The sequence below is a fragment of the Pseudoliparis swirei genome, chromosome 6 (assembly GCF_029220125.1).
Source record: "Pseudoliparis swirei isolate HS2019 ecotype Mariana Trench chromosome 6, NWPU_hadal_v1, whole genome shotgun sequence".
Taxonomy (NCBI): Eukaryota; Metazoa; Chordata; class Actinopteri; order Perciformes; family Liparidae; genus Pseudoliparis; species Pseudoliparis swirei.
In genome coordinates this window covers 24,008,841-24,026,362 of record NC_079393.1, presented here as the reverse complement: position 1 = coordinate 24,026,362, position 17,522 = coordinate 24,008,841, and the positions used below count along the sequence as shown (strand labels likewise).

At 44.2% G+C, this 17,522-nt stretch overlaps 1 protein-coding gene across 1 annotated transcript; it reads right to left on the bottom strand.

The window, feature by feature from the left end:
* Positions 1–4,559: 4,559 nt before the first annotated feature.
* det1 (DET1 partner of COP1 E3 ubiquitin ligase) lies at positions 4,560–17,252 on the bottom strand. Its single transcript, XM_056417742.1, has 9 exons — positions 17,022–17,252; positions 15,406–15,766; positions 15,024–15,290; positions 14,690–14,902; positions 13,317–13,540; positions 8,877–9,006; positions 8,183–8,373; positions 7,199–7,390; positions 4,560–5,392 (listed from the first exon to the last, which is right to left on the bottom strand). Exons 2-9 carry the CDS (start codon positions 15,652–15,654, stop codon positions 5,209–5,211), a joined length of 1,650 nt encoding a protein of 549 aa, XP_056273717.1. The 5' UTR covers positions 15,655–15,766; positions 17,022–17,252; the 3' UTR covers positions 4,560–5,208.
* Positions 17,253–17,522: the final 270 nt, after the last annotated feature.

Here is a 17,522-nt window from a genome sequence, read left to right as displayed (position 1 = left end):
ACACACACTGCTTTTACAGTTACACATCGTGTTACACACACTGCTTATACAGTTACACCCACTGATTTTAGTTACACACGTGTTACACACTGCTTATACAGTTACACACCTGTTACACACACTGCTTATACAGTTACACACGTGTTACACACACTGCTTTTAGTTACACACGTGTTACACACACTGCTTTTACAGTTACACACGTGTTACACACATTGCTTATACAGTTACACACGTGTTACACACACTGCTTATACAGTTACACACGTGTTACACACACTGCTTATACAGTTACACACTGATTTTAGTTACACACGTGTTACACACACTGCTTTTACAGTTACACATCGTGTTACACACACTGCTTATACAGTTACACACCTGTTACACACACTGCTTATACAGTTACACACCTGTTACACACACTGCTTATACAGTTACACACGTGTTACACACACTGCTTTTACAGTTACACATCGTGTTACACACACTGCTTATACAGTTACACACCTGTTACACACACTGCTTTTACAGTTACACACGTGTTACACACACTGCTTATACAGTTACACACCTGTTACACACACTGCTTTTACAGTTACACACGTGTTACACACACTGCTTATACAGTTACACACGTGTTACACACACTGCTTATACAGTTACACACCTGTTACACACACTGCTTTTACAGTTACACACGTGTTACACACACTGCTTTTACAGTTACACAGGTGTTACACACACTGCTTTTACAGTTACACACGTGTTACACACACTGCTTATACAGTTACACACGTGTTACACACACTGCTTATACAGTTACACACGTGTTACACACACTGCTTATACAGTTACACACGTGTTACACACACTGCTTATACAGTTACACACGTGTTACACACACTGCTTATACAGTTACACACGTGTTAGACACACTGCTTATACAGTTACACACGTGTTACACACACTGCTTATAGTTACATACCTGTTACACACACTGCTTTTACAGTTACACACCTGTTACACACACTGCTTTTACAGTTACACACCTGTTACATACGCTGCTTAATGTTATCCATTTCTATTAATGAACTGTTATCCCTTTCTTTTAATGTATAACAGTGAATATGTTCACATTTCATATGTTTAAGACAAAAAGAAAATCTGAATGGAGAACAGATGTGTTGCTCCTAAAATGTGCAACAAAGAGCCGTTAAGAGATCTAAAGGTGGAGCAGACTAAAGACCACTACTGTTGAGGAGCAGAGCAGGACCGACATGTGGGTCAGATCTGAGACAGTGATTCAAAACCTTCAATTTCATCAGCGAGAGCTTGAACATGACGAGGTGACCCGCTTCAACGCGGCCTTCCAGAAGCCATCTGTTAACTCCATTTGTAAGTCCTCCTCACGATGTGATCGAGGCTTTCCTATCTGACAATTCATTATTTCATTATTCATGATTTTTGAAATGTCCCCACTGTGGGACAAATAAAAGAATTTCATCTCATATTATATATATTTTCCCAAGCGAGTTGAGGCAGAAGAGATGGAAAAAAAGGGGGAAATTGTTTTTGTATCAAATTACACACGTGTTTGTTGAGTGACATTTTAACGCTCTAAAAAGAAAGATATGCTTGTTGCCGGTCCCGGTACAGTTGACACTTTACATGATTTTCTTTAAGTAGAACGTACAGCAGGGTTCAGGTTGTCACGTGATGGTTTCCCGGGAGCTAATAAAGACACTGGAAGTGAGGAGAGAACCGTCTCGAGCCTCCTTCCTCTTCTTTACTCTGCGACCCCTCTTGTGTGCACGCCGCTCGGTTTGGGATTCACTGCACGCCACTCCAAAGAATATAAACTGGAACTAAAGGTTTACGAGTGCTTATTTCGTGACGCAGGAGGGATCAAAGATCTCGTTTTTTTTCGAGACATCAAAGCTCGGAACAAATAATAAACATGAAATGTCATTTTAAAAATAATAAGTGTTTAACATTGCACATCCATTATTGCTGTTACTATATATCTGAGTATGTCAGTGGCAACCCTGCCAACAAAAAACAAAACCTCACACTTTGGCTGATCATGTGTGTGTGTGTGTATGCGCGCGCTCCGAGGAGCCGAGCGCTGCAACAGGAAACACTTACAGGATTGTGGCCTTTTTTCTGGATTACATTGGTTGCGCTGTTGCCAAGACAACAGCAATTAGAAAATAATTGGTTACCAAGCAGAGAGTGGTTATGTTTCCGTAGCAACCAAGGTCAAGGAGAAGGCTCCGGGTTTTACCCGATTCTGAAGAATAAAGACGGCGCTGACATATTTGTCATTGCACTAAGTAGCGGCAGCCTCGGGGCTCGTGCGCGGTGAGCTCTCCGTGTTTGCGTAGACGACTCCGGCAGACTGCGACTCCTCCGCCCGGCTTCCTTGTTGGCTTTTAAACATCTGGGAGGAAATTTAATAGCTGCTGAGTGTTTACTTTAGACATACGGCTTACTTTTAGGAAGCAGAAACCGAAAAGGTATATAGCAGCTGTTGGGTTGGGTACAAATATCACCGTCTTGAAGCAACAACGACAAAAAACTGGCTCTTGAACACAAGAGGGGGAGCACTCAGGACCCTGCACATCTCCCACAGGCAATCTGTAGGACGACCGACAGAACAAACAGGACAGACAGACGTATGCGAGGAGCCTGTCTGTCTGCCTGTCTGTGTGCTTCCAGTAATTAGTTGATTTATCACAGCGCGCTGTCACACGTTACACAAACGCGCCATAATGACGATGACATAACGCGGCCTCCTTAAGCCTCCGTCGCTGAGCCAGTATTCACTTCGCTTGAGCAAAAACTAAAAAAGTGGCTGAACAATCCCGCCGCTGCATCGATCCCCCCCGACTCCCACCGATTGTTTCATCTCTCCATCTGTAAACACCTTCTTCCATCTCTACCTTGAACCCCCGTCTGTCTCACAGCTGTCGTGTGTAACCAGAGGCTAGGAGAGCACTTAATCCCTCAGCACCTGCTCTCCATACCACCGTGACCTCTTGCAGCTGTGTGCTCTTTACCCTTTAAAAAAAAAAAAATTTCATTTTTATTTATCTATGGGATACACGCCGACCTCACATTGGTGTCAGGGGGGAGTGTGTTTAGGTCATTTGCATATCTGCAGATCATCTGGGCGTGCTTCCGGTGTTTTTATTAACACATTTGAGCAAAACAGATGTCGTCGTCGTCGTCGTCCCCCCCCCCCCCCCCCCCGCGCTTTGGCCCGCAAACACAGATGGACCTGCGATATATAAAATAGGATGCTGTATGCTGCAGGGGAACAGACTGCAGGGATTGCTATTTAAATTAAATATGATGACACTGACACTTCGTCTTGGCCGCTCTTCCGTGTGTGTGTGTGTGTGTGACAGCTTCTTGCTAACGTCGTTTCAGCTTCATTATGAGTAAGATATGCAGCGACATGTTGAGAACTACTGCTCGTTAGGAAATAGATTATTAGATAGGTTACAGGCGAGGTGCGACAAATGTGCACACCACAACAGTTGAACACAACAGTTGATTCAACCAGCTTCACTCCCGTTTTCCTCCAATGATTTCCCACTCAGATGTTTTTTTTAAAAGGTCACGCACAAGCTCACCAACACAATGCTCTACATGTTGCCTCTTCTGCACAGCAAAGAAATTAATATACATAAATATGTATATACACACACATCTATATATACATACACACATGTATATACATATATATATATACACACACACACATATATATATGCACACGCGTCTCTACACACAGGTATATATATATATATACACACACACACAGACACATCTATATGTACACACACATGCAATCTCAACGGCAGCGGGCCAGGTGAAAAAAATAATAAATCGGAACGCGTCTCTGATATTGTTCAGGGGGCCACATGGGGACCACTGCTCAGGAGAGGAAAGCTGTCAGTCTGTCTGTGACGGTTCATCACCATGGTGACCAGTGGATCTCCAGGACCTTTCCATGACTTTAAACCAAATTTCCATGATTAAACATTTTGTGAAAACTCTGTCTATACGTGACAAAGTGAGAAGATGTAGTATTTAAAATAACAATGAGAATTCCAAAGCATACCGTATATATACAGTGTAAATTAACATTTGAATAAAACAAATTTGCATTACTTTTCCAAATATTTTGGGATTTTATTTTTTTCAATGACTTTTCTAGGCCTGCTAATAGCCATTTAAAAATTCCATGACTTTTCCAGGTTTTCCATGACCATACGGACCCTGTTTTGAATAAAGGGTTGAAAATTAAAGTTTTTTTGTTTTTTTATCCGATTAATCGATAAAATAATCAACCGATTATCAAAATAATCGTGAGTTGCAGCCCTAATATACATATATATAAATACACACACATACATACACACACATATATATATACACACGCGTCTATACACACAGACACACGTGTATATACACATATATATGTATATATATATACATATATATATTTATAAATATACATTGATACATACGAATACACCAACGAAGAGCAAAATGTAGACAGTTTTATTGGCATAAAATATATACAAGTGGCAATATGTAAAAGCGTGTAAAAGCAATATAATAAAAAATTAACTCTTTCCCAATCCATGTGAGAAAAAATAAAGTTTGCTGGACGGCTGGTCGTCGACCAACTGGACGAGCAGCTCTGATATGAATGTTCAGCTCTGTGTGAATGTTCAGCGGTAGAAAAAAGAAAAGAAAAGAAAAGAGCGTTGGTTCGTCCGGCTACCTGCGGCTTCCCACCTCCGCCGCACATTATTCACTCGCTCTACATCTCCATTTACACTTATTCCAGGCTCTCCTCCCGACAGGTCCCTCTTTGTTCTGCCGAGGGAAAGGGGGGGAGGAGAAAAGAGGGGGGGGTGGGAGGAAAGAGGAGGCGAACGAAAGGAAAGAAAGGCAGAATTGCTGCCTTCTCGCGGAGGGGGAGGAGTGGCGGAAGTGCAGCGACCACTGGGTGATGGAGGGGGAAAGAGGCGAGGAACAGAGGAACAGTGCTTTTCCATCAGCAGGAGAACGCAGAGGAGGAGGAGGAGGAGGAGCGGGGGCGACTCACAGAACACTGTTTTGTCGGTTTGCTGTACCGCTCCTGCAATTTGATCCCAAGTGCGAGGTTACCGTGTGTGCGTCTGCTCCTCACGCGCACCTCATGTGGAAGTTGACCACGTACTCGGCGTTGGTGCGCTGCACGGAGATGGCGAAGGGCTCGAAGGGGTGGAAGGTGAAGGCGACCAGACGCCGCACGGCGTGATTCACCGGCCGACCCAGCAGGCCGGCCTGGATCTTGAACTTCAGCAGGCCGGAGTCCCGCGCGTAAAACCTGGTGGGGGGGGAGAAAACAGGGCCGTTAAATCCTTCACTCGGTCTGGAGGAGCGAGTGGACAACAGAACATACGAAGGGAAGGCAACCAACACACGGCGGTGCACACACGACACGAGTCCGACGCTCCGAGATGAGGAGGAGATGCGTCTCGTCAACATGAGCCGTGACCCGGCAGACATATTATGTTTGCAGGCTGAACATGATAAACAACAACAACAACAGCAACAGGAGAATATAAAACACTTCCCGTCCACCTACGAGACCGAATGGAGGACACAAATCTGAATGACGGATCTTAACCGAGCACAAATAAACCTCTGAGCTCATTATGCCGCGACACATTATGGGTTTTTTACATCACAGATCAACGTGAACATTCCTCTTGATCAATCGCCGTGTTCGGTTATACGAGCATTGCAAAAAATACATATTCCTGAACACCAAAAAAATTGGTTTGTCTGCCAAATTATACAAAAATACACGACCGTTCAGAAGTTTGGGGTCATCCAGACAATTTCGTGTCCTCCATGAAAACTCACTTTTATTAATCAAATGAATTGAAAATTGAATAGAATATAGTCAAGACATTGACAAGGTTAGAAATAATTATTAATATTTGAAGTATTAATTTTGTTCTTCAAACTTCAAGCTCAAAGGAAGGCCAGTTGTATAGCTTATATCACCAGCATAACTGTTTTCAGCTGTGCTAACATAATTGCACAAGGGTTTTCTCATCAGATATTAGTCTTCTAAGGCGATTAGCAAACACAATGTACCATCAGAACACTGGAGTGATAGTTGATGGAAATGGGCCTCTTTACACCTATGGAGATATTTCATTAGAAACCAGACGTTTCCACCTAGAATAATCATTTACCACATTAACAATGTATAGTGTGTATTTTTGATTAATGTTATCTTTATTGAAAAAACAGTGCTTTTCTTTGAAAAATAAAGACATTTCTAAGTGACCCCAAACTTTTGAACGGTAGTGTATACATATACATGTATTGAAGCGGAAGAGGAGCGTGTGAGCTCCGTGTGAGACTCGAACCGAACCTCCTTGCTGCAAACGGGTCGAGTGACTCGTGTGTTTGGCTGAGCGGTGTGTCGAGCAGAAGCTCGCCTCAATGCATGCTGGGACATGTAGGCGCGACCAGGAGAACGCCGCTTTCTTTCGATCAACACGGCACACACACACACACACACACACACACTGATGAATGTGTCAGTTCAATGGTAGGGCTTCAACTGTTGCCATGGTAATGGACGTCCAATTAAGTATTCAAATGCATCTGCTGTTTCACATTTCTTTTTTTTGGTATAAATACATTACCCCCAAATTCTAAAATAAGCCAATAAGGAAGTGATCTCACTCGAGGAGGAGGGTATAAAAGGTATCGTTTAGTTGTAGGACCATTTTAAAGCCCATTCTAGATAATACGAATTCCAAGATGTATTTTAATTAAAATAACTATTAAAATAAAACAATGAATTTCCTTTTTATTTGAATTACGCGTAAAAAAAAAAAAAAAATCGACGACAATAACAAAGTAAAAAGATAACATTTCACATTTTTGGGATGTTTACATTGACTTGGGCATGGTGGAGATTATCTACCAATACACGGTGATATTTACCGTTACCGTCTGTACTTAAAGAATACAGTAAATAATATTTCAGGACGTACCGTCCAGCCCTAAAGTTCACATTATTCATTTTGAATCGACATGGAGTCTTATGCGTTTAGAAGGTGTGTAGGTGTGTGTAGGTGTGTGTGCGCGTGCGTGTGCGTGTCTGTACCTGATGGGGTGATCTCCGCAGCTCTTGGGCCTCTCCATCACCGACACCCACTTGTCGTCGTAGCTGAAGAGGGAGAGGTCGAGGTACGGGCTGCTGCTGTACGACTGGGCGCTGATGGGCAGCTGACCAAGCAGCCGCCGCACCGCCTCCGTGTGCCCGCCGTATTTGGCGTTCACTATGGTGTCCTTGAACCTGAGGCACAGGGAAACAGGAGGAGGAGGAGGTCAACACAACGACATGAAGCAGCAACAGGAGCGGTGTCCGCGTGGTACTCCTCCTGGTTTGAGGAGTGACGTGCCAAATGTCCACAACAAGCTAACGAGCAAACCGTCAAAACACACCCGGCTAAAGCATGGGACGCGTCTCTCTGCACACGACCCACCCTCAGCCGAGAGCTTCAGCCTGTCCTCTCGCCGCGTTTAGCGCGGCACACTTGCAGACGCGCGGGTCTCTCTGTGGGCTCGTGCTGGCCAGCTGTGAATGTTACAAATATGGCGCTCGGCAGCTTTCAATTTCTCCACCGCTCTAAAAATCCAATTCGAAAGCCCTTTGCCGAGCTACTCGTTATCTTCCCCTAGCTCACGCCCCTCCCCCCTGTCTGGTCCTCCCTCCTTCACCTTCCACAGGGGGGTTTTGTCGCACCGCCAAATTCAATCACGGCTCCTCCAGCCGTGCCGACTGTCTTAAAGTCTCTCTTCTATATCTAGATTAAGTCCTCAAACTTCCTCCTCCAGACAATCGCCGCTGATCCGCTCCCCTGCCTAAGCGCCTTCTTCAAATCCACCCTGACATTTGGCCGCCCGCCATCGAGTTCAGCCTCTTTCATTCGGGGAAAAACCCTCGGACCGAGCACAGGTACATTCAAACTGAAAAACAATTTGTTTGTTTATTTGCAGAAAATATATTTGGCATTTAAATTCAATAAATCGAGGAAAAAAAAAAAAAGAATCCGACCGCACACGTGGCATTTCCTCCTCTCAGTACCTTCTCTGGACCTGCCGGGCGTAGTTGTTGGAGGAGGCGGAGCAGGGGAACTGGACGGCCTGGCTGTGCAGCGTGGCGTTTCGGAACAGGTCGCAGAAATTCTCAAAAAGCTCCAGCAGCTGGTCGGAGGTGTTCTCGAAGACGGCCAGCACCTCCGTGGACACCATGTTGTACACGACGAAGAACGACGGCTGCGGGGGGAAGGGGAGGGGGGGGGGGGGAGAGATTCAAAGGAAAGATTGCACAATCTGAAAACACCAAGGACAGCCAGGAATGGTGAGATGGTCGTTACAGTGGAACAAAACATGTCCGGCATTCGACTTTCGACGTATATGTTCTATAAGGAATGAGATTATTGATATACGCTTCATTGGAGAGCCGGGAAAAAAAAGCAAGAAAAAAGCTGATCTGCGAGGAATCTGCGGACATTTCCCGCGAGTAAAAAACATACATTAATTAGACCCGTCAGTTACTACATTCAGTTCGCCGATGTGAGTAACAGGACTGAAGAGAATCTGTAAGGTAAACGTCTCCTTGGAGACCGGGAAGAGGAATCCCTGCAATGCAGCACAAAAGACAACAAAAGGAGCGAGGGAAACTAACAAGGAGAACACTGGGAGGAATTCATTCATTCATATATATATATATATGTGTGTATGTATGTGTATGTATGCGTGTGCGTGTGTGTTGTTACCTGCGAGGGATCGGTTACTCGGAGTGTGACCACGTCCTCGCTGGTGTATTTAATGAAGAGGTGATGCTCGTCTAACAGCTGCATCTTCCACATCCTCAGCCTCCTCAGCTGATCAAAAAACTGGAAGAATCTGGAGGACAAAACCAAGAGCACCAAATGAGCATCAGTACATTGCGGAAATGGTTCTTGAGAGACTGAAGAGCTGATGTACATTATGAATGTGCATCTCTAGGGTTTACAGAGAATAGTCTGGAGAAAGAGAAAATGTCAAGTGAGCGGCAGTCGTGTGGACAAAAATGCCTCGTTGGTGTCAGAGGTCAGGGGAGGATGGGCTGAGTGGTTCGAGGTGATCGAAAGGCGACCGTAACTCAAATAACCACTCGTTACAATCGAAGAATGCAGAATACCATTTCTGAACGCACCGCACGTGGAACCTTGAGGCAGACGGGCTCCAGCAGCAGAACGCCGCACCGGGCGCCGTCCCTGTTTGCTAACAACAGGAAACTGAGGCTACAATCCGCTCAGGCTCACCAAAATTGGCTAAGAGAGGATTGGAAAAACAGCGCCTGGTCTGATGAGTCTCAATATAAGCTGCGACATTCGCAGGGTAGCGTCGGAATATGACATAAACAACGTGAACGCATGGATTCATCCTGCCTTGTATCAACGGTTCAGGTGGTGGTGGTGTGATAGTGGGGGCACACTTTGGCCCCCTTAGTACCAATGGTCATGTTTAAACACCACGGTCTACCCGAGTGTTGTTGCTGACCATGTCCATCCCTTTGTGACTAGTGTACCCATCTTCAAGAGATTTGCATCATAGTTGTGCAGCCAATAAATCAGCAGCAACTGCAAAATTCTGGCACGTTAATATGGACCAAAATGTTTCCAACACCTTGTTGAATCTATACTATGTAATATGTAGACGTATGTGTGCGTGTGTAATTATTTATATATATATACATTTATAAACACAGATATATATTTGAATACACACATATTTATTGATATATATATTTATACATTCGAACATAATTGCCACATTATCAGTAAATTACCTGTGTGCAAATATCAATATGTTTTTGTTAGTGCTGTGAAAAATAACGCGTGAACTCAGTTAATTAAATTACAGGTTTAACTAGTTTTTTTTTTTAACGCATTTAACGCATGCGCAGAATGAGCTTCCAATCCGTCTGTTGTTGGTCGTCTCTACAGCAGCGTGTCATTCTGTCTCTAGTGTCGCGTTAACACGACTCCGATCTCCGTCTCGCGCGCCGCAGAGCTCGGATGCCGGCGTGTGCGCGCACATTGGGACGAAAGAAAGTCACTTGCAAAATGAGCTTCCAATACACCACTTCAATCTGAACTCTGTCCGCTCTCATGCAGACGGTCTGTTCATCGGTAATGATCCTTCCGCAGGTTCACCTCCGGAAACCTTGTTACGACTTTTACTTCCTGTAGATCAGGGTCTCAACACGTCGATCGCGACCTGCCAGTCGATCGCGGCGTAGTGTCGGTAGATCGCATGACATTAAAAGATTGGCCCGCCCCCTGACATGTTCTCTATCGCACGTCTTTGTTCTTTTATTAAACTAAACGTCTGTTGTTGATCGTATCTCCACAGCAGCATGTCATTTCTGTCTCTTCGCGTTGCGTTAACACTTATCGATCTCCGTCTAGCGCGCCACAGAGCTCCGTGCGCGCATCGGGACCGAGCAAAAAAAGTCACTTGTCAATCTGTCCACCTGTCCGGGCGGTGAGGTTTCAGCTTTGCAGCGGTGTCCCGCCGTCCCTTTCATCACGGCCCAGTTCATGAAGAAAACCCACACAGTCAGTTTGCCTCAGCAGCTGCTAGAGGAAGACTAGAGGCCTTTAGATTGTATCATGGTGGAGTTAATGGTTGACAAACAAGAGAAACATGTTCTGTTTAACCCTCCTGTTACCTTTACATTTACTAACATATTTTACCCTCGGGTCAATTTGACCCCAGCAATTAAAACCTCCAGAAAATTATTAGAATTAATATTGCTTCCCAAGTTTAAGTGTGAGGTACTTTATGTTTGTTTGTTGACTACCTAAATAGCCCTTTAAATAAATAAAAAAGTTGATATTTCTGATATGTTTGACACAGTGAAAAACAGCCTGGGGTCAAATTGACCCCAAAGAACACCGACATTAAACATTGAATGGGGTCAAATTGACCCGAAAGGTAACAGGAGGGTTAAACATTCTGTTTAGGATGAAGATGTATTAATGTTCCATATGGAAGAAAACTGCTAAATAACTGCTGAGTTGCAGCACCATTGTATAGAAGAATGTATAAATGTATATATCCGTCTTGTCATAAATCTCTATGTTCTCACAAAATATACCGAGAATATCGGTAATATGTGATTAATCATGATTAATCCACAAAAACCTGTGATTAACCCGATTAAAAATTGTAATCGTTTCACAGCCCTAATATATATATATATACAGGACTGTCTCAGAAAATTAGAATATTGTGATAAAGTTCTTTATTTTCTGTAATGCAATTAAAAAAACAAAAATGTCATACATTCTGGATTCATTACAAATCAACTGAAATATTGCAAGCCTTTTATTCTTTTAATATTGCTGATTATGGCTTACAGCTTAAGAAAACTCTAAAATCCTATCTCATAAAATTTTAATATTTCCTCAGACCAAGTAAAAAAAAGATTTATAACAGCTGAGTGTTTGTCAAGGCTCAGGAAACCCTTGCAGGTGTTTCGAGTTAATTAGACAATTCAAGTGATTTGTTTAATACCCTACTAGTATACTTTTTCATGATATTCTAATATTTAGAGATAGGATATTTGAGTTTTCTTAAGCTGTAAGCCATAATCAGCAATAAATCAGAATAAAAGGCTTGCAATATTTCAGTTGATTTGTAATGAATCCAGAATGCATGACATTTTTGTTTTTTTAATTGCATTACAGAAAATAAAGAACTTCATCACAATATTCTAATTTTCTGAGACAGTCCTGTATACACACATCTTAAAAAGTAGAATGGGAGCCAGAGCCTTTAGTTATCAAGCTCCTCTTTTATGGAACCAGCTTCCAATTTCAGTCCGGGAGGCAGACACAGTCACCTCGTTTAAGAGTAGACTTAAGACCTTCCTCTTTGACAGAGCTTATAGTTAGGGCTGAATCAGGTTTGCCCTGGTCCAGCCCCTTGATATGCTGCTATAGGCTTATAGCTGCCGGGGGACGTTTAGGATGCACTGAGTACCTATCTCCTCTTTTTTCTCTCCTTAAGGATGAATTTTCATCTCTCAATCACACGTTACTAACTCTGCTTTCTCCCGGAGTCCTTTTGACTTTACGTCTCATGGGGTCATCGGACCCTATGAGACGGCATAGATCTATCTGCCTGATGGATCGTCTGGGTCGTGGAATTCCTGCTCATGACTACGCCACTGTCCTGTTGAGACTCCGCCCTCCTCCTCCCCACCGCCATCTGCCTGATGGATCGTGGAGGTCTCCATCGTGGAATATGCCTACTATGAACTATTCATACACTCTGTCATATTCATTGAATGTATTTTAACTCTAAATCTGTCCTTCTGTACACATTACATCTATTGCATCTGTCCATCCTAGGAGAGGGATCCTCCTCTGTTGCTCTCCTGCAGGTTTCTTCCCTTTTTTTCCCCCCTGAAGGGTTATTTGGGAGTTTTTCCTGGTCCGATGTGAGGTTTTGGGGCAGGGATGTCTATGTGTACAGATTGTAAAGCACTCCGAGACAAATTTGTAATTTGTGAAATTGGGCTATACAAATAAACTGAATTGAATTGAATAATTACCTTTTTTAAATGTTATATATATATAGAATATATTTAAATTTATATATATATAAATACAAAATTTATAAATAAATATATATAATATATATATATATATTAAGGCTGTCGATCGATTAAAAAAAAGTAACTAATTAATCGCACATTTTTAAATTCATTAATCGCGATTAAAAGTTTTTTTTCCTTCTGATCGCTCTTTTTATGAAGTATTGATTGAAAAAATATGCTAAATCACATCGTGTTTAACGTACGGGTACTTTGTTAGCATCGCTACACCGTGCAGCATGACAGCAGCAGATGTAGCGGACTAACATTCAAGCTAACCTGAACCCCCGAAACGCTGTCGACATCTGAACGCTGATTGGCCGAGACGCGACACGTCCCATCAAAGATGTTTTATTGCGAAGAGCACCACTTCACATTTTCTCCGTGTCCCACTCCAATCTCATAAACGCCGGCTGGCCGGCCAGTTGACCCCCCCCCCCCCCCCCCCAAAACAAAAACTCTTCGGATCCCCACGATTCACTTGGATGACCTATTTTGATTTCAAAACGGTGAATTTCACCGAAAGGTGACAAGTGGGTTCGGGTAGGTGAGTAATGTCGTCTACCTCCTCTTGGCGGTGGCGCTGCCGTCCTGCTCCGCCCTCCTCCACAGGTAGACCAGCAGCCTGTGCTTGAGGGAGTTGATGGTTTTGTCGGTGTAGAGGCGGGGGAAGCCCGGCTGACTCTCGGCCTGCGCCTCAGTGTAAACTGCCGAGAGGGTCAAGAGGTCGTCCTCGTAACAGAACCGCCCAATGGTCCTAACATCTAGAAACGTTCCCTCCGGGGTGACCTTGGAGGGTTTGAGGAAAATAGAGAGAGATGAGTGAAGAAAAAAAACGTAACAAATATAGACGCGGCACGATCTGATCCTTGGCTGTCACACAGATATTCTTTACTTGCGAAGCAACGCAACAAACGAGTGCTCGCCGCCGCCTCTCCGCTGTCGTCCCTCCTTCACTTCGCTGAGCGTCATGCGTGTGAGCGTGGGCTAAGCCCCGCCCACAGCTATAATCGAGGGGCAAAACGCGGTGTCGAATAGTTTATTTGTGTTATTTTTACAGATTAAAAAAGGCACGGAGAAATTCCCTCGAGTCAGAAACAAGGCCAGAAAGATTATGGAGTGGGTTTGTTATTTTATACTTTGATATTTTGCTAAAAGATTAATAAAAAACACATTAATGACCATCTTATTTTGGTTTTATTTTGTTGTGAGTGCTGTATTGGTTTACGTAGATATAAATGTGTACGGATGGGTGTAGGTAAACTGTGTAGAGACTGTGTAGATGTATAAATTAAAGGAAACAGAGCCATACAAGGGGAGGGGTGGAATGGGGAAAAGTTTGTGTAATGTTTTTGTTTTGTTTTGTTTTGTTTTTTTGTTTTTTCTCTCCTTGTTTTCATCTTATGTTTAAAAAAACCCCATCATCCTTGTGTGGTGATTTCTACAAGGTTATACATTTGTATATTTTCTTTTTGTAAAATAATATTTTCAGCATAAACTGTAAATGCTATTTCACTACAAATATCCTGTAAAAAAAAAAATTTATTTGTTAATAAAAATGTAAAGAAATTAATGACCATCTTGGATGCCGGCTTTTTGTATGCAATGTTATGCAGATCTATTCCATTGTCAAGCATATCCTTTTGATTGCATTTAATAACTTAAATGTACTTGAATATTACACTGTGCAACTGTATAAACTTGGACAATACAAGTAACGCATCAGGACTCGTAAAAAAGGAGCAAAAGAAAACTTGATCGGGACATCCAGAGCTTTAAGTACGTTAAAGGTCTCCCCGCAACCAAATGTTTAACATCTCAGAAAGTGCTCTGCCTTTTGTAGACGTCAACACCCCCCCTTTAACATCACTCACAGGCGTGAAGCCAGAAGTGCGACATGCCTGAAAGCGTGACGTTTTAAATGGTGAACGCGCTCACCTGAAACACGTGTATGGTCTGCTGCTGCACCGAGAGCACAGCCAGGATGTTCCTGTAGAGGTAGAGGCCCTGGTTGTGGGACAGGATGATCTTGTCACACTTAAAGGACCTGGTGTCACACAGTCGGCCCGTATGGAGGTCGATAATGTGGAGGGAGTAGTCTTCTAGGGGAGACCGAGGGTTGGGAGTCACCGATTCGTTGTTGCGATACACCTGGTAGGGTTGGAGAAACGGATGAAAGTGGCGGTCTGAGCCAAACTATAGAAGCAAATGTGTCATCTTGATTATTTATTTGTTTTAGTATTGTACCTTTGTGTGGCGGCGGCGTTCCTACCTCAAAGAAGTAAGGCGGCGGCTCCTCTGGGACATACACAGCCGAGCCGACAATCACATAGCGGCAGTCGTCTGTGAAGAGGCTGCACTCCCGGTTGAGGTGTTCCCCGTTCGAGGCCACGTTGGTGACGTGGCGCAACGAGAAGAAGCGCTCAAACAGGCGGCCCCGGATGTTGAGGGAACGCTGGTCGTTGGCCGTGAGAAGAGTCTCTCCCTCTTGACCTCGCAGCAGGTCCTGGGCCGCTTGGCAGCCTTGATATTCATATATCTGGAGGAAGAACATTGGGATTGGAGTCGGTTCCATTCTGGGCCTGTTGCTTCTTGACAGGTAATAATCACACAATCTGGGGTTTTAAAGCGCCCCCTAAATGAACCGCTCTCACCTCCAGAGAGGTCTGGTCAGAAGAGAAGGCGATGAAACAGCGTCCATCCGGCGAGAACTTCCTGAGGAAGCAGGGGGGCTTCTCCACGTTGACCACAGTGAAGTTGGGGAAAAGGTTCTGGTGGAAGCAGCGCACCCTGTACCAGTGCGCTCCGGGTCGGCCCGAACAGATCCTGCGCCTCTCAAGGCGATGGACCACATTTTGATTTTGGATGCGTCTGGGCTTCAGGGTCTGGGTGTCGTCGTCCATCGCTGCGAAAGGAGAACGATCGCAGACCCCCTCCTCTGGAAGGTCGTTAAAGAACGGCGGCCGGTACTGTGAAACAACTACATCACAGGTGCGATCCTGTTACCTGTGTCTTCTACAGAAAGCCAGAGGGGAGACAAAGAACACAACAGCTGTTATGTTGCTTTTCTTGTCCACCTGCAACTGTGGATTCCAACATCTCGCAGGTCCTCAGTAGATTTACATGTTTTGAGTGAAACAAACCACGCAGCCACTTGCATATTTGACCTATGTTAAGAATATTAAAAATACATACATAGTACCCCATGTACCTCACTTTGCATTAAGGCCCCAAAGCACCATACCTTGTGTCCTTCTATGGTATTAGGGCTCTGACCAGAGAGAACAGCACATACGCATGCTCACCCACATGTTTTGGAACATACTGACACTGCTGGATAAGAAGCACAGATACTGTAGGTACAAACACTTCTGGACCACAGCCAGAAGATGACACATCCACACAGGCTCTGACCTCACCCTGACCGCTCAGTCCTAGAATTGAGATTTAAATAAGAGCCGTACCTGTCACCGTCAAAGAATTTGTTTATGAAAGCTACAGATAGTTTCAATGCCTTTTAGTTTCTATTATATTAAAGAAACTGCACAGCTCCTGCTTTAGATGGAGAACAACACACACACTGATTATGATGATGGCGAGAAGATCGTGAGCCCAGAGGGTGGGACCACCCTGAGCTCCAACGATGAGACGGACAAAGATTAAACCTAATGACGTCTCCATCTATATTATCTAATCACGCTTGCTCTTAAAGATATAAAGAGTCATGTTCTCCTGGAGAACTGGAGTCCGTTATTGAACGATGCTTTGAGCCGACTTCATCCAGGCCCGTGCTGCACGTTAAATATGTTGTGTCTTTGGACTTTTTGTTCTACCACACTTCATTAAATCCACTTTGTTTTGAATTTTACTTTGCCGTCCTGGTCATCTTTTCCCAACCTTCGACACCTACATTTGGTTGCTGCCAAAATGCTAAAAGCCTCGTTCATACAATTCCCACAATGCAACGCGACTGCAGCTTTCGTTCGTTCCAGACGGAGATGAACCCCGAGGAATGCAGCAGAACACGATACAAGTACTAACGTGACGAGTACAAGTGCCTTCTCTGTAGCTCCGTGTGGGTATAAAGGAACATGAAAAGTGAAATACTCGTGGACAATAGTCGCACCACAGCCGAGAACGGAGGACTAAATCTGGCGTTAAGTCCGCTTTGACTCAGACCTCTGTCCGGGACGAGCGTCGCCCGGCTCAATAAAGAGCAGCTACCGATAATAACAACATCAGACTTTTGACACAGCCAGCAGCTACTTACTACAAGTATAACCGGGGAAGCTCTCCGGGGTCCTCCAACTTCAGCCCTTAGCGAGAGGAGTTAAGTTTGTCTGATCACAAGTTGCAGCTAGCTTCCCGCCGGGTCGTTAACTCACTCCATCTCCTGTTCGTGGGGAATGTCCGGCTTTCATTCAACGCCATGTGGCATAGTTCAAAAGTAACCGTAACTCTATCACGTTTCTCCAAGTATCCGACTTGCCCGGAGCGTGTATGTGTCTGGGAGCCGCTATGTTTGTTGTGGGTGAGCCAGGGGAAGGAAACGCAGAAGAAGAAGAAGAAGAAGAGGAACGCAGCGCCGGATTCAAGAGGAGCTCAGAGTTGTTTCTAAACAGCGCCACCACATCCTCCTCAGGTGACAAGTGGCATTGCATCCTTTAGAAGTGGAATTAAATACATGGACTGGTTATTGGGATGCTGGCTGAGAAAGGTCACAACAACCACGCTCAGTGATAATGTGCATGGCTGCGATTGAGACGTATTT

Coding starts and splice junctions, on each gene's coding strand:
- det1 (XM_056417742.1), bottom strand. CDS start 15,654: ATGGACGACGACACCCAGACCCTGAAGCCCAGACGCATCCAAAATCAA. Junction 7,391..8,182: donor GCCCGGCAGGTCCAGAGAAG/GTACTGAGAGGA, acceptor CCTGTGCCTCAG/GTTCAAGGACACCATAGTGA. Junction 5,393..7,198: donor TGCGGAGATCACCCCATCAG/GTACAGACACGC, acceptor CCCCCCCACCAG/GTTTTACGCGCGGGACTCCG.